The 21,840-nt window shown below is 32.1% G+C and overlaps 1 protein-coding gene across 3 annotated transcripts in view; it reads left to right on the plus strand.

The window, feature by feature from the left end:
• The window catches only part of LOC140440062 (scavenger receptor class B member 1-like), a 314,501-nt gene extending 298,563 nt beyond the window's left edge, over window positions 1-15,938 (plus strand). For 2 of the 3 annotated variants that reach the window (XM_072530319.1, XM_072530320.1), the window contains exon 9: window positions 1,470-15,938. In XM_072530319.1, the coding sequence (XP_072386420.1) occupies window positions 1,470-1,853 (384 nt within the window). In that variant the 3' untranslated portion in view covers window positions 1,854-15,938. The remainder of the gene's footprint in view (window positions 1-1,469) is intronic. The other variant, XM_072530318.1, reaches the window with a different exon arrangement.
• The last annotated feature ends 5,902 nt before the right edge of the window (window positions 15,939-21,840 follow it).

Raw genomic sequence — 21,840 nt, forward strand, 5'->3', positions numbered from 1 at the left:
CGTACACTTTGTGAAAAAAATGATGAGATATTTAATACATTGCTACTACATATGGAAGTCCGCTGGCTTTCTAAAGGCAATTGCTTAAGGCGGTTCTTCAGCCTCATGGATACTGTTATTGAATTTCTTAATACTACTGACCCCACACTGAGTACAGAACTACAAGAGAAGCGAAATGACATCGCTTACTTATCAGATATTTTTCAAAAATTAAATGAAATGAACCTGCAACTACAGGGGAAGAACATAGATATGGCCAAAGCGAAGGGAGTAGTCGGAGCATTCATTGACAAACTATCTATTTTTGAAGAAAATATGCAGAGAAGAGATCTGACCAAATTCCCCAACTTGAAATGTTCTTGTGTTGATTCTGAGGATCTTGAAACATACTGCCTTCACCTTCAAACACTGAAAGAAGATCTTTAGTCCCCATTCCAAGATTTGACTAGTCTGAAAGTGCCAACCTGGTTTATCAATCCTTTCAGCGTGGAAGTTTCAACGGTATGTCCTTCTCTTCAAGAAAACTTGATTGATTTGAGACATGATGTTGAAATTTAAAGTTTGTTTTGGAAGTGTGGTACGAAAGATTTTGGCCGCGGATAAAACAAGTGTATCCAATCTTGTGGAATGCAATCAAATTATTATTATTGGCATTCCCCACAACATATCTAGTGGAGAAAGGTTTTAGTTCTATGTGTATATTGAAAAACAGACAAAGAAATAGGCTCGACATAATAGAGAGAGGGGATTCGAGGTTGTTATTAACCAACATTGAGCCAGACATAAAGAAATTATGTGAGGGACACCAGGCCCAAGGAAGCCATTAACAATTCTTTTACACACATATAACCATTTATCATTTTACGAAATGTAAAAATAAATAAATATGGATACTTACCTTTTGTATAGATTCATTAATTGTTTCAATTTAATTGGGTGGGGGAGGGGGCGATTGTAGTATTCATAACTGGTGAAACCTGTCTAAGGGGGCGATCATGGGAAAAGGTTGGGAACCACTGCTCTAACTCATATTCGATACTATAATCCTTAGATCGATCCACATTCTGGTCCACAAAATAATCTTCACCACAATTAATTCTCAAAAGAATCCAAATAATTATAATTTTCAAACAATATTGTCGATCGGTCTGTAACCAGTATTTGCCCCCTTCGAGAGGCCAAATAAGACAGAAGGACCAAAATTAATTACCTCGATTTGAAACAGTGACCTTGACTCTTCCAAAATAAATTCTGCGGTTAGCGAAATTTAGTATCAGGTTTTATTTACTAGTTAACTCATTATACATTGTAGACATTTTTAAAGTAACAATCTGCCAAAAATAACACTATAACGTGTTATTATATTGTTAATTTAAGAAATTTATTTAAATAATATTCTATAATCACCTCCTTTTATTTATGATTCATATTAGTTTAGATATTTAATAATTATGATAATTCCATTACAGAGACTATACAAGTTACCGGAGTCCCTAGCAGTTCGCTTCAGATTGTACCTAAACGTCCTTCCTCTCGTAGAAAAATGTATGATGATAATCCTTCTTGGAGGTGGAGTGTTATTCTTTTTAATTTCCTTATATAAATTCGTCAGAATAACAAAAGGAAGGTCCAAGTACCAAGAACCGTGGATCGAAGACGAACTAGTCTACAACATTGATAGAAAACTAAGCAGTTACATTCCCGAGAAATCTTCATCGCTAACAGCAAAGGAATTAGAAGTTTACATGGATAGTATGGTTCCTCTAACAGATGATATTCACAAAGAACATGAACACAGTCAGGAGGACGAACATCATATAACTCATGATCAGAGTGCTCTAGTATACAAATAGAAGAAATCAAGATTCTGATTTTACAGGTGTAAGTTTGTTCACTACACGCATTGTGATAAAGGCCTCCTTAGTTTTGAGTATGTTTCATATACACTAATTATAATATTTAAGGGGCTAAAATGTAATAATCTTGCAAAATGATGATTGTGCGATTAAGATTGTTACAACGTAGGTTGAGAACTTTTTTTATTAATGTGCTGTTTCTCAATAGTCAACAATAGGTTAATTTATAGTTAAAATAAATATTTTAGCATTAAATATCTAATTATTAAGTTAGTGAAAATCTGTAGTAAATTATTATGAAACTGAAAATTGTTAAGGGGGTTAGGTATTTTTTATTAATTATTGTTTTTAATTATAGGGATTGGAATTTTAAATCATGTTCAAGTACTTTAGTTATTTATATACAGCCTGAAGGTATTATGCAGGGCATTTTCTCAACACTAGGGATCATAAATCACTTTTTATAAAGCACTAACTCTTTTTTAATATTCCGATATTGGCTTGGTAATTAAAATAACTAGTATAGTTACCAAAGGACAATGTACTAAAATGCTATATTCAGTCCTAGCATAAATATAGGAATAAATAATTTAAAGGCTGAGTAAAATTATTACCTCAGGTCTAACGACGAACCACACTAATTAGTTAAATTATACATTCTTCATATACGACAGGCACTATCTATATTTTTTTGAGTACAATAGTATTAATTATAAAAAAACAGTTGTCTGTGGTTTAAAATACTTTTGTGTTCCAAATATTTTCTTTTATTATTTGTTTACTTTTGCATGCGCTGGAACCACTTGCAAAAAAATATTTTTTGTTGTGTTTGAGGTATATCTAAAACATTTAATATGAACTCATATATTTTTTTTGTCGAATAAAATCAATATCCAAGCAGTTTCTAAACGTCGCTTTTCTACTACTAATCGCTATAAAAAGGTGTGGTAAAATGCTAGTTTTTTTTAAACAAATTTCATTCAAATTTTCAAAATTCAAATTTTCAATTTAAAAAATGGTTGAATTATTTTAAATAACTGAATCTGCGTTTTTGTTTGATTTCGACTAATTATTTTACCTATACGAGGTGTATTCACTGAACCGTACTAAATTACTAATTTCGACTGCTACTAATCAACTGCTTTGAAATGACTGTAAGGACTTATTATCATTAACAATATTAAGTTGTCCAGAATATGTGTCTAGAATAACAAGGAGAACAAAACAAAAAAGGTTTGCAGATGATGGTGAATAAAGCAAATGGTAAAATCTGCACTCAACGAGATTCTTCTTTTAGATTAGGCACTCGAAAGTATATATTCAGAAACCCCTTTAACAAAAATTTAAGCTCCCTAGGAGGTCCCAGGGGTCCCATATCGCAAAAAATGTGTTTTTTCGAAAAAAACTTTAAAATGTCTGAAAAAAATTATGAATATACTCTTTAAGACCCAAAACTTTCTGATTTTTTTCAGATTTTTTAAATCAAAATTTGTAAAGAGTAAAAACACATTTCTTGGGTTTTTACCCCATGTTTTTGGTACATAAACTCAACTCTATGTCAATAAATAAAAGTTTTTGATACATTTTTTTGTTATTTCTACTAACGCGATCAAGTTTGCCATTACCAGACTAGAACATGCTCAAAATATGACAAATGTTCTTTTTTGATATTCTTTCCCATGTTACATATCTTTAACTGCATGTGAATGAAGGAGGATTTTTAATGTATTTTTTTCTTATTTGCACTTGCATTTGCTGATTTTCATTTAAATAATATAATTTATTGATTAAATTAGTAAAATAGTATAAAATATTCAATTTTATATTAGAACATTTTTTAATTTCTATTAATAATAATGAAATTTTATAAAACTGCAACTGTTTAATATCACATTACAATAATACTTTTAGTCTTTTCGTGGTCTTCATACTGAGCGTCTTCCTATTGAAGAACCGTCTCTTTTTAGACCGTTTACTAGTCTATATGTTGTGATTCGGATTATGATCATTCCAATCTACTCTTCTATTTCTTACCCAGTTCTTGATGTTCTCCACCTTGCATCTACGTCGTATATCTTTACTTCTGGCTCTGTCCCATAGTGTCTTACTATCCATTTTTCATCTTTGCTGTTTCTAACATACATTTTGTCCTCTTTGTGTCAGGTCGTGTTTTTGCCACGTATGTCATTATTGGACTGATAACTGTTTTGTAAATTCTGCCTTTCATTTACTGCCCAATATTTTTATTCCTCATATTGTTTCATTCTGGCAGCCTGTTTCATCTAATCACTTGATCTTCCACTTCAGTTTCGAGCTTTTCATAGATAGATAAAGTGATGCCTAGATATCTTAGTACATTTGCTGTTATATCCATTCATTTTGTCTTTTTTGGGGAAATTAACATTTTATATTTTCTGGCGGTTATATTAAATTGGAGCAGCATACGTTGTAGCTTCTTTACTTTGAGAGAGTACCTGTTTGGTATCCATTTTTAGTTCTTAGTTTTTTTATTATTTAATGCATAATCAGGTTGAACAATAAAGGACTCAGGGAATCTTCCTGTCTTATCCCATTGCCAGCTTTAATAGGGTCACTTAGTTCTTCTTCCACTTTTACCTTTATTGTGTTGTTTTGGTAGATATTTTTAATTATTTTGATTATTCCTACAGGTATCTTACTTGCGTACAATAAGTTAATGACGTTCTTTAATTTGATCTGGTCAAATACCTTCTTAAGATCCACGAAACATAGATATGCCGGTTCGTTGTGTTCTAACGATTTCTCTTGCACTTACCTCATTATAAATAAAGCGTCGGTGCATGATCTTCTCGACCTAAAACTTTGTTATTCTTCTGCCGGTGTTAAGTTTCATTCAGTTTATTTGTTATCACTTTAGTTGTTAATTTTAGTGTTGTGTTTAATAAATTAATTCCTCTGTATTTTTCCGGGTCCGATTTGTCTCACTTTTGGAAGAGAGTATTAGGATGCTTGATCTCCATTCTTGAGGAATTCTATTTTGTTCTATTATTTTTTGGATTAGTTTTAATAGCTGATTGGTCAGATCTGGTCCTCCGTACTTTAGGAGTTCGTTCAGTATTCTGTCCTCTTTCAGTAATTTTTTATTTTTTAATTTCCTTAATGCTTCCGTTACCTCTTCCTCCTCAATATTTATTTCTTCGTTTGTCGTCACCTCTGATGTTGGTGGTTATTTATCGTCACCTTTAGCAATTAGGGATCAAAAGTAGTCTACCCATGCTTCCTTCTCTATGTGTTTCGTTTTTATTAGTTTGGTCATCTCTTTTCTTTGGCCTCTGATCATTCTCCATATTTCTTTTTTTGTTTCGTAGAAGTCGTGTTCCATCTGTTTTATGAAGCTCTGCCAGTGTTCCCTTTTATTTGTCTAACTAAAGTATTCGTTTAATTTCTGATTCGTTTATAGTGATTATATGCCTCTTGTGTTTGTTGTGTTCTGTATTGTGGGGTCAGTATCTAATAAGATAAATATGTCTAGTCTAATAATTTTTGACTTATATCTTGCATTACGTAGATAATACATAATTGCGGCAATGTGAGAATAGCCCTACAGTTCTTAATCCATTGGAACAGTCACAAGCACCGCGCAAAATATTGCTGGACACAAATTAGGTTTTTATTTGATATAACATTTGCAGTTCTTACTGTTTATTTGTCTTGACCCAATTAAAATCCTAATCATTTTATTAAACTTGAAAATAAATGGATGCATTAAGTACAAATATATGCATGTTGTGCCACTTATATATAAAATTAAAGCTTTGTGCTGTGAAAATTCTCTCAATATAAGTATACGTCATGAAATTAGCGACACGAAACAGTTCTGAGTGTATTTACTCGACGAGGGGAGTCAGTTATACAACATGTAAACTTTTTATTTAATTAGGGATAAGAAATAACCATTTAATTACCTTAACTTAATTTATAAATACGAAATGTGTGATATAAAAATGCCTATTTCGACTAAGAAATCAGAAGACATAAGTAGGATGAAGATCTTACGAAAAATGAGAAAATTTTAAAAAAGACGGATTGTCGTATTTTAAATATGTGGGCTGAAAATGGCAAACGTAATCCGGCTATTAGAAATACCGAAAAAATATATTAAAAATTGTTATTTATTTACATGCAGTAGAGTTTATGTGGTAAAATATGTAGAAAAATACCAAAAATGGATTTTTTTAATTTTAAGCACGTTCCGCAGAGAAAATGGCAAATTTACGAAACATAATTATTTAGAACAAAAAAAGACAGTTAAGATTTGATTATACGTATTTCGTCCTTTTCACATCAGAGCGCCTCAGTAGGAAGCCCTAAACATGAAATCAAATCACGTGGATTAGATTCTGTTAAAGTTACTGTTCTGCTGGCTATTTGATCTGGTAATATCTAGGGGTTTACTTGGTCTGCTAGCTCTATGATTTTTTTCTAGATATTCGGAAATTTATTTCCTATCTTGATTCTATTCATTCGAGTATTTTATCTAGTGCTGTTACAAGGTCGCTGACTATGTCTGGATTATTGTTTTCTATATAGTTGTTATAGAATTCTTCAGCACCTGCAAATCTAGCATCATTTTTAGGTATTGCCGAGATCTTTCTTTCAACTTTGTCTAATTCAAGAGAGAATTTTGTTCAGTTTGTATTTTAAAAGTTTCATCTCTATCTGGATAAGTATCGGATTATTGGGATCTGAGTGCTTATTTCATATATTATAACTGGGCAGTGCTAGATGTGTCAAAAAGACTTTATAGGTTAAAAGCACTGGTTGATTCTGGGAATTTTGGGTTTAGAAGCACAACTCCAAGTTGTAGTCTCTGTTCCACGCTGAGGAACTAAAGGTACCCCTGTAGGGAAATAACTATAGGTAAATTAAAGATCAACTGTTTATAAGTTTCAAGTAGTTATAACCAACATATAAGCAGATGCTTAGAATTACTGAGCATTTAGTTATACTGTGGCCACTGTTGAATATGATCGATGACGTGCATAGGAATTACAAAAAAATAGAGTATATAATGTTTGTTTGATCCCTAGTAGGCATTGTAAAAGAAATTTATATATAGTTATAGTAAGTACAATTAGTTTGAAAAGCTGGGTATTTATGTGAATAAAGTTTTAAGATATGTTAAAGTCTTGTTAATCTGATATTCCACGATGTACTTAAAAGCATTGTTAGCAAGTTAAAATATACCAAATATTTATTCAAAAACACACATATTTTAAGATGCCGAAACTTGCTTTTTTTTGGTCATTAGGTACTATTTCATTGTAAGGTTCCAACCCGAATATCCTTGATTGCCAATGAAAAATTCACTTAATTACCGAGGCTTGACTTTTAAAATATTTTAGTAAATTAGAAAATAGAAAGAAACATGTAGTGCATATATACCCAGCTATTAGCAATAATTTTTAGTTTCCATATTTATTGTGAGCCATCATAATTCTAGTTGCCATTTTTATGTTGTAGACACCCATTTGGTGTTTAATGTTAGTTAATATTTTTGAATATTCATTCTAAATATTTAAATTTAAGTATATATTTGAAATATTTTACTTAAAGTGTACAAAATTTTTTTGAATCCTCTCGTATTAGTATGTCGACAATGTGACAAATTGACACGATATTGTTATCTGAGTCAACTACTTTTTTATCTACTACTGATAGCCCGGTGTAACGTTAACTTTGTATTCCGTTATATTTTTACTCTAGAGTAAAATTTTAACGTTAAATTCCTACTGTGTGTTAAAATTTTATTCTCTTTATCCCGTATTGATAAATGGCTAATTCTGGTTACTAATAAACGTAATCAACTTATACTACCGGGACGTTTATGGAATGCAGCAATATTTTTAAACACCACATTGCAGGAATAAAATGCTTCAAAGAAGACATTATAAAAAGAAGCATTATAAAAGAGTTCCTTTCATATACTCTATGACGAATTAAATTAGCTAAGAACATCTTCATTAAATATTTATTTGTTAATTACCAGATTAATTACATAATCTCTCAGGTGCCTCCCTAACCCGAGATACGATAAACACCGTGATACGTAGGTGCTATATAAAGTACTAAATTATTGGGTTCCCCCCGTCATTTGCATAGAAAAACAACGTGCATGGAGGTTAAATACTAATCATCATTTTTTTCACAGTAGGCTATGTATTATACAGAGTTATACAGAGTTTTGAATTTCATTGATAAGGAAAATAGGTGGAGGTGCCCCAATAAAGCCCCAAGAAATTGTTCCACTATTAGTCATTGTTACAAATCAGGGGAGAACTAAACAAGCTTTTAAATATCTTTTTTCAACGTATCATCAACTTATCCATGAACTTAATCCATCAAGATCGTTCAACTTCTCCAATGTGGTACTCCGAAAAGTAGTAAAAATTTAACGTTATACCGGTCAAGATACAGAAATTCAAGGTTACAAAAATTCGCATGGAGCTAAAAATTGGTATGAATGTCTCAGGGCATCAATATAAATGAAATGTGAAAGTACCCGTCAATTCCACATCTGAAAGAAAAGTTATTCAAGGGCATAGGTCGCAAACATGTTTTTTTGCATTTTCAGCCAAACTGTAGGTTTTATCATAAAAATACGTCAGAGAAAAATTTTAAATCATGCAATTATCTATACAAATTGTCTTTATTCTTTTTCTCCTAGGAGCCCCTCTTCCAGAGATATTGTTATTTTCTGCACATACGATGGCCTATAAAGAGGCCATCAGAAAGGGAGGATGAATATATATATATATATATATATATATATATATATATATATATATATATATATATATATATATACAGCTTGTCTCCCTTTCACTTTGGTGTGTGTATTACCATAGAAAAATAGAAGCAAGAGGACTATATGAAACGTTTTATTTTAAAAAATAAAATCAATACAAAAATAACATACAGAAGATTCTTCTTCTTTACGTGACGAAGGTTGGTAATCATCACTGCTAGTCTAACTTTTGACACTACAGCCCAAAAGAGTTATATTAATTAAAATATTTTTAATAAACACACAACGAAGTAACGTTCGAAACTACAATAATATGTCGTTTATGAGGCCTTTGAAAATCTCACACGCCTTTTTACGCGGATAATTGAATAGCAGACATATGTTCGTCAAGGTTACACATTTTAATGGTTATATCTCCAAAAAGGTGACCCTTAGAAGAAAAAAAAACAGATGCTATAGGTAATTGCATGATCCGCAATTTTTGTCTAATATACATATCTTTATGATAAAATTTACAGTTTAGGTTAAAAACACAAAAACTCAAAACACTGTACCTTGAATAACTTTTTCTGCAAATGTCAGATTAATGAGAGCTTTTCACATTTTATTTATAATGGTGTCCTAATAATTCGTCCAATTTTTAGCTATATGTAACCTTGTATCTGTTTTTGGGCACAAGTTGACCGAGCTATGAAAAAAGTAACGATGTGGTAAGCTCTATATCCTTTTCGTGATTTAGCTCTGATGTTTTTCTTGTACTTTCGTTGCCTTTGCCTTCATTTTCCGCCATAGAAAGTATTTGCCATACAAATACCAATGTAGAAAAATTACAATACCAATAATCAATTAGTTGAGTAATTCGTTCATCCAATCATATTTAATTCAAAATTAGAGCTTGCTAAAGCTTATGAAAGTTCTGAGGCTACTTATGGTAATCGTAACAAATAATTTTTGATTACAATATTTCTACATCATTGATTGTAACAATATTACTTAATTGTAAATATAATTACGAATAACCAAAAATGTTATAACAACAAAAAACACCCTGATTTTAGTTTAGGAATAATCTTATATTTTATTAATTTTTGTGATAATATTTAACCTCTGAGAATTATCTTGAGATAATAATATAGATAAATTATGTTTTGTAATTCTGCTTAAGCTGTTGAGCAACCTGCAGTATACTATCATTGCAGATTTTAGTAGCTTATCTGTAAAAGTATATGCACATACTACTAAATTATGAAACATAAGTTTTATTTGTTTTTTAAACTCTTTAGATACAAATACGTATCCATTTTAATGCTTCCTATAATGATAGTTTAGGTCAAGTAGATGGTCAGGTCATTTTTATTATAGAGGGTTGTCAACTCAAAAAGAGTCTACCCTGATATTTGGCAATACAAACAGGTTGATATCCAAAGGGCTACTTCTGCCGCTTCAGTTCTAACAGGTTTCTCATACTTTCTGTTTTATCAGCTACTGATCCCGTTTCATGAAATTTTTAAGCTAGTTTTGATACGTAGGAGTGATGAAGTTGCTTCTTATTTTAATTACTAGTTTAATAATTTTGCTGTTCATCTTTTACACTTTTACTTTTCACTTTCAAAACTTGGCACTACCACTCGACAAATATAGGCACTACACTCAGTTTTTAAGAGCTTTAACACTTTTAATAAATTAATTTTTTTCACCAGAACAGAGTTATAATAAAAAGAAAAATCATGGATGCTTGAATTCTTCAGCAAAATACTTGTCTAAAGATGTAAAATTAATGATTTATTTAAAAATAAGGGTTGGTGTTGCTGGTAGGGAGTTGATTGATATGGGTCAGATGTCTATATTCTTAAAAGATGACCCCTTTAAATTAAAAATTGGCCTGTTTCAGCAGTTTAACCAAATCCAATGAATATTACCAAATATCAGAGTGCACTCTTGTGTCGTCCTCTTAGTAACCAGCTCTTGGCTAATGGCTAATAAAGCTTTGGAATGTTGATAATTATCAAAATTCTACTATGACATTTTAAATTTAAATTTTAATACATTTGCAATTATATTTTTTATTTTTTTAATAGAAAAAACAAATTACAAAAAGCAACCTAGCTTTCTTAAACTTATTAAGATTTTTAATTATAGCCTTTAAATATAATTTTAATAATTATCATAACCATATATTTAAGACACAAATTTTTGAAATTTTTTAATTTTAAAAAGTTTTTTTTTGACTGTTTCCCCCAATTCCTAATTGCAATTAATTGTTTCAATAAACTGATCAGCTAAGTACACTTTTGCAAATTTTTTAGAAGAATAAGCGAGAGAAGAAATTTATGAACTTTAAATTCAGTGGATGAAATTTTTGACAACAAACCATCGTGATATATCAAACTATATTATTATAGGACTTACTTAAAAATTATATTCAGTATATAAAATTGGTAATAATATTTAACCTTTGTTTCAGTTTTTTTTTTAAATAGAACTGCATACAGCTTGAACAAAGGAGATTTTTGAGGGACCTATAAAAGCTATATGTCACTAGAGGGTTTTTTAAATCCAAGTTTTTGCCCGTATAATGGGACCAAATCTGACGTTATTTCGAAATCTAAATGATTTAAGTTAATTTGTAGCAAATCTTATTCTTTTTATCAAAAAAAAAATAAATAAAAATTTGGCCGTAAACAATTATTTAAAATCAAAATTTGTTATCGTTTTAAAGCAGCCATTCTAATGCACCTGTGTGTACTTACTATATATCAGAACTTATAATAAGGTTTTATCTCTACTCCATCATCACAAGAGAATTGGTCAGGTTTAATATAATATTTTTATTAGAGAGTTGCTAATTATGGGCGAAACTCTGCAGAAAGGATCCAACCAACACTTTGTTAACACTGAGAAATTTGCCAAAAACTTTACGAAAAAATTTAAAATTCTCTATGAAAACTAATCATAGTTTGACATTATCATCGTTAACATATACATTAAATTTGATTTAAGAGTGATACCAATTGATTCGAGAAAACAGTTGTTTTAAAAAAAGCCTGTTTTAAACCTTTTTTTGTAAAGTTCTTTTAAAGCTATCTTAATCATATTCCAAGTTTGTATCCCCTTGCAATTTTTATAAAAAGGCTGACATTCTTCGTTAAAAAAATGAACTATAGACGTGATGTCTTGTAGTTCTGGATTGGAGATTTTCTTGCTATTGGGTCACATAAGAGGCAGATCGTCTCTATTTACAAAGTTTCCTGTTGGCCTACTAATCTGCGTCTTACGGATATTCACTTCAGTATAAGCACAAACATCAAAATATGTTTTCATAATAATTAAAAATGGCTTGGCTTTATTTAACATAATTTCCTTAGTTTGCATCGAAATAAACATTTTCTTTGTCGATATCAGTTTTTCTATTTGTTATATTTTCTTTCTAGTTTTTCTGCTATGCGAAATCTGTAGACTTCATACGTATAACGACGAACTTATTATTTTTTTACATCCTTCTTTAACATTTCTTTTATGTAGTCTTCAGGAGTGTATGATCATGTTAATGCTTTAATGCAAATTCAAGATCAGTGTGCATTAAAGTCTAAATTATTTGGTAAAAAGCTATGACCAGAGCTTTTTTTAAGAGATACATGTAATTGAAGAAAACTTTGCCTTAAAAAAGTTAACTTTATATTGTGGTTTTGTCCGCCCCATGAATCAGATCACATCACAAGCTCTGTAATAGTCGATGAGACATTTTTGTCAATACATTTCATCAAGTAAGATCCAATTTTTTAAGAGCCCTGACATGCTTTATATTTCATCCAAATATTGAAGATTCCCTTATTAGTTTTTTCCTCTTCTTCTTCTTCTTCTTCGGCTTTTCCCAATATGAGTTCGCCGTTTTCGTCCTCCACAGCACTCTATTCTCCCAGTCACCTTCTCTGAGATCTCTATCTATCATAGCATTTCCGACGTATGTTTTCCATCTTGTAGCAGGTCTTCCTCTCCGTCTTCTTCCCGGCAGGTCCCAGTTTAATATTCTTTTCGGCCACCTATGCTCTGGCATTCTTTGTACATGCCCGTACCACTGCAGGGCTCTGTTTTCCAACTTTTTTGTAATTGAGCATTTTACTTCCATTCTGCTCCATATTTCCTCCGTTCTTATTCTATCCGCTCTTGTGATTTGTATACATCTTCTCATAAAGTCCAGTTCAACTGTTCTTATTTTATTTCGTATTGTTGTTGTCATTGGCCATACTTCCGCTCCATATAGGGTAATATTCATCACTATGCTTTGAAAGATCCTCTTTTTGTTTTTTTTTTGGTTAGAGTGTTGTTCCATATCACTCCATGAAGTGCTCTTGTGGCTTGTGTTCCCTGTGCTATTTTCATTTCTATATCTTTCATACAAGTACCATCTCGGCTAATCATTGACCCTAAATACTTAAAAGCCTTACAACTCTTAATAGTCTCTTCTTATAGTTTTTTCCGAAGATCAAAACTTAGACATTCCAACCAATTGCATTCTGCTGCTTTGCTAATGCCATTTTTACTTTTTATCTAGCCTGTGCCATATGTGAATATGCTTGTTTTGCTCTTCACGTAAGCTACTCCTCTCCTCTTCATTTGGAGAACAATTAATTTTGGCTTGATACGTATCTTAGGCCTTACAAGTGTCTTTCTTTATTGATTTAAATTTTAGATTATATTGTGAATAAAATATTCGCTTTTATGAAACAAAACTAACAGGATTTATCGCTGTTTGTCTATTGTTGTTAAGGATTTCAGTTTTTAAGTGCTGTATCAACTCTTTTTATATATTTTCATGAAAAATCTCTTTTTCGATTCCATACTCCGTAAATTCTTTTTTTCTTTTCTTCACGCACAAATGCACAAAGACAAGCTGCCTGAGTATCATAGCTAGCTAATTTCCAATATTTAAAGTACATTCTACACACATTCAACTCAAAATTTTACTAACAAATAACCAAACTTTTCATGTGCAACAATTACTATACACTAAAACCATAGATGTATGTATTAACATAGACCGAGCATACTTGCCGCATGTGCTGACGATAAGATCACTTGCGGTTGTTCGATTTGTCTCTCTCTAGCGTATTGAATTTCCTCACTCTCCCACTCCCCACCAAAAAGAGATGCTGCTATATTTACTTCAAATAAGACAGAGCTACAATGAACAACGAAAAGAAAAGATGGTGTCGTCACTTCGCTCTGCAGAATGCTTAGTCTATGGTAATATTAGTATGTTAAATTTTAGATTAAACTCTGTTGGTAATTTATCGCTGTTTTCGTCAATTTATTTCTATCACCTTGCAGTATTCCTCATTTGTCCATTGTTGTTGAGGATCTCAGTTTTTAAGTGTTGTATCAACTCTTTTTATAGCTTAAAGTTTTTACCAATGTTTTACGATATAAAGCACGTGGCGTTCGTGTGTATTAAGGTATAAAAAATGCTTATTAAAAGCTTAAAATTTTTATTTTAAAGAAGATCTTTTCGGAATTGAATAATTCCATCATCAGTGTACTAAAAGAGAGAGTAAAAATACCAATATTAAAAAACAATAAGTTAAAATTTAAATATATAGAAAGAACACGTTGGTTTTTTACTACTTACATAAAAAGTTGTTAAAAACATTGTGTGGCCACATAAAAACATTGGAATACAATGTTTTTAACAACTGGAATTGGAATGGAATGGCCATACAATGTTTTTAACAACTTTTTATGTAAGTAGTAAAAAACCAACGTGTTCTTTCTATATATTTAAATTTTAACTTACTTGTTTTTTAAATAATGGTATTTTTACTCTCTCTTTTAGTGAACTGATGATGGAATGATTCAATTACGAAAAGATCTTCTTGAAAATAAAAATTTTAAGCTTTTAATAAGCATTTTTTATACCTTGATACACACGAACGCCACTTGCTTTGTATTCAACAGGTATACTAGCCACTCCTGGATATCTCCACATGGATTGTTCCAGTTTCACTTTTAATTTTTACGATATACGTTAATATTGTTGGTATAATATTTTTTTAAAAAATCTCTTTTTCAATTTCTTACTCCGTAAATTATCTTTTTCTTTTCTTCACGCACAAAGTCACAAAGTCAAGCTACCTGAGCATCATGAATAGCTAATTCCCAATATTTAAGGTACATTCTACACACATTCAACTTATAATTCTACTAACAAATAACCAAACTTTTCATGTGCAACAATTACTACACACTAAAACCATAGACGTATGTATTAACATATACCGAGCATACCTGCCGCATGTGCTGACGATAAGATCACTTGCGGTTGTTCGATTTGTCTCTCTCTAGCGTATTGAATTTCCTTACTCTCCCACTCCCCACCAAAAAAAGATGATGCTATATTTACTTCAAATAAGACAGAGCTACAGCTACAATGAACAACGAAAAGAAAAGATGGTGTCGTCACTTTGCTCTACAGAATGCTCAGTCTATGTTAATATATACGTCTATGCCTAAAACATGCATTAAGAGTTTTGCATAGAATCAACCCACATGGATCTGTACTGCAGAACGTTGACATGCTGCAACTAAAATATTGGTTGGTTCTTTCGCCCATAGAGGACGGTGTATATCCTATGTGGCTTGTTTCTTTTCTGTACAAGCATCTACGGGGTATTTTACAACTTGAGATTGTCAATCGGTAATATATATATTTGTGATTTGGATTTTTTCTGCAGAATCCCGTCCCTTAATGTTCTTTCTGATATAAAACTAACATTGCTTTAACTTACATAAATTTAATTAATTAAGTTTTCTCATATATGGATTTCAAATTTTACTGAACAAGAAGTGTCTTTCATCATTTACATTTTTAATTTCATAAAACAATTTCGATGATATCCAGGTGAACACTTACATTTATTTTCTAATGAAAATTTCTTACAAATTTTATTGGAAAATGTACAATAATCATTACGTAAATATCTTAAGAATCTGTATGCTCAAGATACTTCCATTTTTAGCATTCCTCTTATTTATAAAACCCCAAAATAGTTTTGACGCGTTCTAGTATAAGTCAATATCTATTTTTAATTGTGATATTATTAATAAGGTAATAATTTTTATTATTCATTTTTTGCAATACTAAATCAACTTTCTTTGTAGCTGTTCAGGTTTTATTGTAAAAATCATTTTAATAAAATAATTAAACTGAAACTGTTTTATTTCATTGTTAGTGGCGGCCAAGCGTTCATAACGACGTCGCTTTTTGATCCTTCCATGTCGGCTCTTCCTATCATTGCGAAGCAGAATTCGCCAAGAGGTGGATTGTTCACCCATAGACAGGGAACGTGAGCTGGGATTAGACCATCGTGAGACACGTAAGTTTTACTCTACTGATAACTCGTCGTTGCGATAGTAATCCTGCTCAGTACGAGAGGAACCAAAGGTTTGGACATTTGGTTGAGGTACTTACTCAATCGAGCGGGTAATGGTGCGAAGCTATCATCCGTGGAATTATGCCCGAAATCCTCTAAGGCCGTATCCTTTCTAGTCAAAGGTGGCAACGATATCTCTTGAAGTTTCAATAGTCGAAAGGCTCAAAACAATGTGACTTTACTAGGCAATCGTAGTTCGCTACGACTGTTGTACGAGCCCTTATTTCCATTAAGATTATTAGTTTACGATGGGATTGATGCTTGCCAGTAGACCAGATCTTTAGACAAACTAACATGGGTATTATAATATTTTTTATGTTAGAACTCAAAACTGTCTGTATTTTTGCATTCCTTATAAAATCAATTGTTTTTCTACTATTTGGGTACCTCACCCAACACATAATCTGCGGTATTTTGCAGCGTGGTATTTATAAACTCATAATTTGTGGTAAATTCAGTGGAATCTACTTTACTTCTGGGATGTTCTGATAGTTTACGATCTAAGAATATTTGAAAATGTCTGACGACGTCAGTCGTATTACGTTTACTAGTTCTGCTTCTACAGTCTTGATCCATGTCTTGAATCAATTAGTACGTGGTCTACTTGATTTTGGGTCTGTTAATCTGAGGATTTCCACGTCACTTTATGTATGCGCCTATCTTGCAAGTATCTACTACTGATCGTCAGGTTTGGAGATGCTGCGAAATTTACAAATCTCGTCCCATTATCATTACATTCTTCGTGTATGCTATGAGATCCTATGGTTGGTATGTACATCTCTTTTTATCCTACCTTGGCGTTTATGTCCGCAATAATCAACTTAATGCCGTTATTGGGACATTGTCTATATGTTTGTTCTAATTTCTCATAGAATTCTTCTTTTTCTGTGTCTGTTTTATTCTTGGCGGGAGCATGTGTATTTATGAGACTGTAGTTAAAAAATGTTTCACGTATTTCTAAAAGACATATTCTATGATTTATAGTGTTAAAACATATTATAAGGTTACTAATTTTTTTGCTACCTGCAAAGCCTACACCAAAGATATGCTGCATTTGATGGCAGTTAAAGTATATTGTATTCAAATTCTTCTGGATAGTACTAGTCCGTTGCCATCGTACCGCCTGTAAGCTGCAAAATACTGCAGATGTATTGGGTGAGGTACCCAAATGCCAGAGGAATGCAAAAATACAGACAATTCCGAGTTTCAACATAAAAAAGATTGTAATACCCATGTTTGTTTGTCTGAAGATCTGGTCTACTGGCAAGCATCAATCCCATAGTAAACCGATAATCTTAATGGAAATAAGGGCTCGTACAACAATCGTAGCGAACTACGATTGCCTAGTAAAGTCACATTGTTTTGAGCCTTTCGACTCTTGAAACTTCAAGAGATATCGTTGCCACCTTTGACTATAAAGGATACGGCCTTAGAGGCATTCAGGCATAATTCCACGGATAGTAGCTTCGCACCATTACTCGCTCGCTTGAGTAAATACGTCAACCAAATGTCGAAACCTGCGGTTCCTCTCGTACTGAGCAGGATTACTATCATAACGACGAGTTATCAGTAGGGTAAAACTTACCTGTCTCACGATGGTCTAATTCCCGCTCACGTTCTCTGTCTATCAAAAAGCGACGTCGTTATGAACGCTTGACCGCCACAAGCCAGTTATCCCTGTGATAACTTTTCTGACACCTTTTGCTGAAAACTATTTAAGCCAAAAGGATAGATAGGCCATGCTTTCGCAGTGCCTATGCATACTGAACATTAGGTTCAAGCCAGATTTGCTCTATTCTTTGACAAATTTACCGCCCCTGTCAAACTCCCCGCCTGACAGTGTCCTCGAATCAAATCAGACTGGAGGTAAGTTGGCGCTCGAAACGAAGCACACGAACGCTAGTCGTTTATCCGAAAGGAGAGCCTTATCGCAACGAAACGTCACTTCGTGCCCTTGGTTCAAGAATACCCTGACAGTCGCTGCCTTGTGAGCGAACGACGCACGCGTTTCGTTTTACCGAGTAAATAAAGAAACGACGAAAGAGAAGAATTACGCGTATCTGAAAAGGATCAACAGAAGGACTAGGGGCAATATTGAAAACTATCGAGTAAAGAGAAGAGCAGAAAAACAAAGCACAAGCAGGACCTAACCACTTATTTAAAAGCCACTCACATGGTATAACTGCAGCTCACAGGAGGACCTAACCGTCAAATTGGCAGGAAACACACGCAGCCTATTGATGCCATCGTTGCCTTAAGTATCATCCTTACTATATTTATTGTTAAGCATTGGCAGGTTTGATTGTTTCCTGTTTTTAATAAATATGATTACTTAAAATTTGTTTTATTTGCTATCAGCTGGGGGCTCAGGTTTGATTCCTAGTTTAAGACAAGACAAACTCACACTTGAGATACTGAGCTAGGCAAAGCATAGACGATAAGCTCCCATGGTTGATTGAGGTATTATTTTGATAACAGTATTTCAATTCTCTTTAGCAGTCTTATCGGTACACCACTTTTACGTAAAAAAGCTATGGGGCCCTTAGACACATTAAACAGAGTTATGAAAAATGTAGACGTTTTTGTTTCTTTCATTTTCAAGTTTAAAACCCGGTATTTTGTAAACGAGCAACATTTTACTAACATATTTTTTATTGACAGAGAAAATGAATATAATATTGATTATATTTAAAGACAATCCTTTTTCAAATAAAGTGCTTTTAATAAACAATTTCACTTTGAACTTCTTATTAATTTATATTTATTATAACATTAAATATATTAATTAAGGATAAAAAATTAATTAGTAAAAGGATAAATTAAGATAAAAGTTTATCATATATATTAACAATGACAGCCAATATTGTATATACCATTTTAACTCCCTAAAAATAAAAAATATATTAATACTTAGAAATATATTTTTATAGATAATCATTTATATTTATATAATTGAACATAGTTTTAAAAATGTCAATAATATTATATAGGTTCATTTGTTATCTAATAATATTCTTATTGATTGAGATAAATTATATTAAATAATCATAATAATAATAGTTTTAAAAAAGGGAAGTAATGAGGAAGGAGGAACTCAAATGAGAGCTGACGAAATGATCCTAAACAGTCAACTATTAATTTTTTTTTTAATCAAATAGAAGGCAGATATCGAGCTCAGTTTTTTTATTAATCTTGCCCAAGTGCTTTCACTATACGAGCATCTTCAGGAGCATCTGTAATAAGCCCTAGAAACGTTTTCTTTTTTTAAGTGAAGGAAGATTAATTAACTTCCTTGACTTAACCCTTATCCGGGCAAGGTGGGTCCAATGGGCCCTAGACGCCAATTCTTCTATCATATGCCAACTGATAAAAAATGTTTTATTGAATTTTATGCATCACTAAATTTGTTTAGAAGTATGTTTCCTTTAACATCGTCATGAGCTATTCAAAATATTCATTATCATTTTTGAAATTATTGCGTCGAAACAATTTTGTCACGTAAAGGTGCAACACGGGCCCGTCTCCTATTTGTATTCATAACTAAAGTCTAAATCTTTGTTACAGAAGTTAATCTGGCAGTCAGGTAATGTTTTTGGGGATTATCTAAACGACTTCTATGATTCTGGAAATCCAATCATAAAGTCTAAACGTGTAAAAAACAATGTAAACATCTGGTGCAACACGGGCCCGTCCCCGATTTGTATTCATACCGAAAATCTAAATCTTTGTTACAGAAGTTAATCTTCTTCTTCTTCCTATGCCGTCCCCATTAACGGAAGTTGGCGACCACATTTTTAAAAGCTTCTCTGTCTTTTGCAACGTAGAATAATTCGTCTACAGTCATGTTTGTCCAGTCTCGAATATTTCGCAGCCATGACTTCCTCTTTCTACCTATTCCCTTTTTGCCATCGACTCTACCCTGCATGATGACCTGCAGAAGACTATATTTATTATTTCTTAGTATGTGTCCAAGGTATGCAGTCTTGCGTACTTTTATCGTTCTCAACAATTTTTTGTCTCGAGTTAATCTGGTAGTCAGGTAATGTTTTTGTGGATTATCTTAACGACTTGATTCTGGATGAATATGATTCTGGAAATCCAATAATAAAGTCTAAACGTGTAACAAACAATGTAAACATCTCTTTGATATGAACATCAAGGAGATGCTTACAATAGGTGTTATATCTAGTCTAAATGAATTTTAAAAACTAATAATCACTGTTGGAATGCGATAATATTGTTAGGTAGTTACCTATACATATTTTGAAATAAATAATGCATCTGCTATCAGTCGTATCATCATCGATATCAATGGTAATGTCGACAACTAAGCTCCTAAAGTTGAATTGAATTACAGTCAAAGTAGATGCGAATAGTAGTAGTGGGAATAAAATGTCTCGAAAACTATTATTAGCTGCAAAACTGGAAGATATTGCTAATAATTTATGGGATTCTCATAATGAAGAATCTCCTAAAGTACGTGGCATTGAAAGTGACTCTGAAATTGAAGATCATCTTTCGGAAGCAAGTGAAGAGGATGATCAGCAAGTAGTATTGAGTTGATAATGAAGAAGAATGTGTAGCTACAAGTTCCCAGATTTCAGAGTATGTTATTTTTTAAACTAAAAATGGAATTAATTAAAGGAGTCAACCACAACTGACAGGACGTATGCAATCCCGCGACATAATAGCTATATGCCTTTATTGGACTACTACTAACTGCAGGGCATCTGAGTGCCAACATCCGTAATGTAGATATACTTTGGAGTAAGTTTTATGGACCTACTAATTTAAAGCTACCATGGGGTAAAACGATTCAAAAATTTAATAAGATTTGTTCGATTTGACGATAAGGACACGAGGTCTGAACGAAGAAGGAACATGCGAGGTTCCGTAAACTACTTTCTTATGGCATGGTTAAGTCAAATATTATTTTATGTGACTAAGCCACAATTATTGGTCGTTATTGAGATGAAAATTACATTTTTAATTAACTAAGATTCAACGATTCGATTTCCACTATTTAGCCTTGTTTATTGTACAAATTATGTATGAATGTGTATACACATTTTGTACAAAAAACGTTTTTTGAGAACGATTTCCGGAATTGAAATCAAAACGTCAAACATTAATTAACTAAAAATGCGATTCTTATCAAAATCACAACCAATAATTTTGACTTAATCTCATAAAACATAATATTTATCTTAAACTATTTACTGATAGCTTCGATTAAACAGCTTGTAAATTGAAATATGTAAAATATTCTCCTACATAATTCTCTGGGAAAAATATCTAGATTAGTCTTAAATCTCCAACAGTGGGTACGTGCCGAAATCCTACGCCCTTAATGAAGAAAGGATCACAGCTCTTTCATCCTCATTTTGGTTATGTGGAATGAGAGTAAAGTTGTCTCAAGAGAGACTCATCTTACATACTTTTGCTGCTAACAGCAATTGTATTCTGTCTTTTTGAGCTTTACGAAATGTATAAAAGATTTACAGATTTCAGCATGAACTTTTATATAAAGGGAAAAGAAGAAATTTTACAAAAAGAACTTTAGTTGAAACGGGTCACATGAAGAATAATAGTCACAAGAAAAGAGTAAAAAATAAAACAAATAATCTAATTTAAGATCACAAAAAACATACTAGGAAAACTTTTCGGTTAGAATGCAACACGATATATACATAGAGATCGTAAGTTCTGGAACACGATCAGAAAGAGGAAGAATCCCATCAAACAAAAAGTAGTGATAAATGCTTTAAAT

This window comes from Diabrotica undecimpunctata, chromosome 4, assembly GCF_040954645.1.
Source record: "Diabrotica undecimpunctata isolate CICGRU chromosome 4, icDiaUnde3, whole genome shotgun sequence".
Lineage (NCBI taxonomy): Eukaryota > Metazoa > Arthropoda > Insecta > Coleoptera > Chrysomelidae > Diabrotica > Diabrotica undecimpunctata.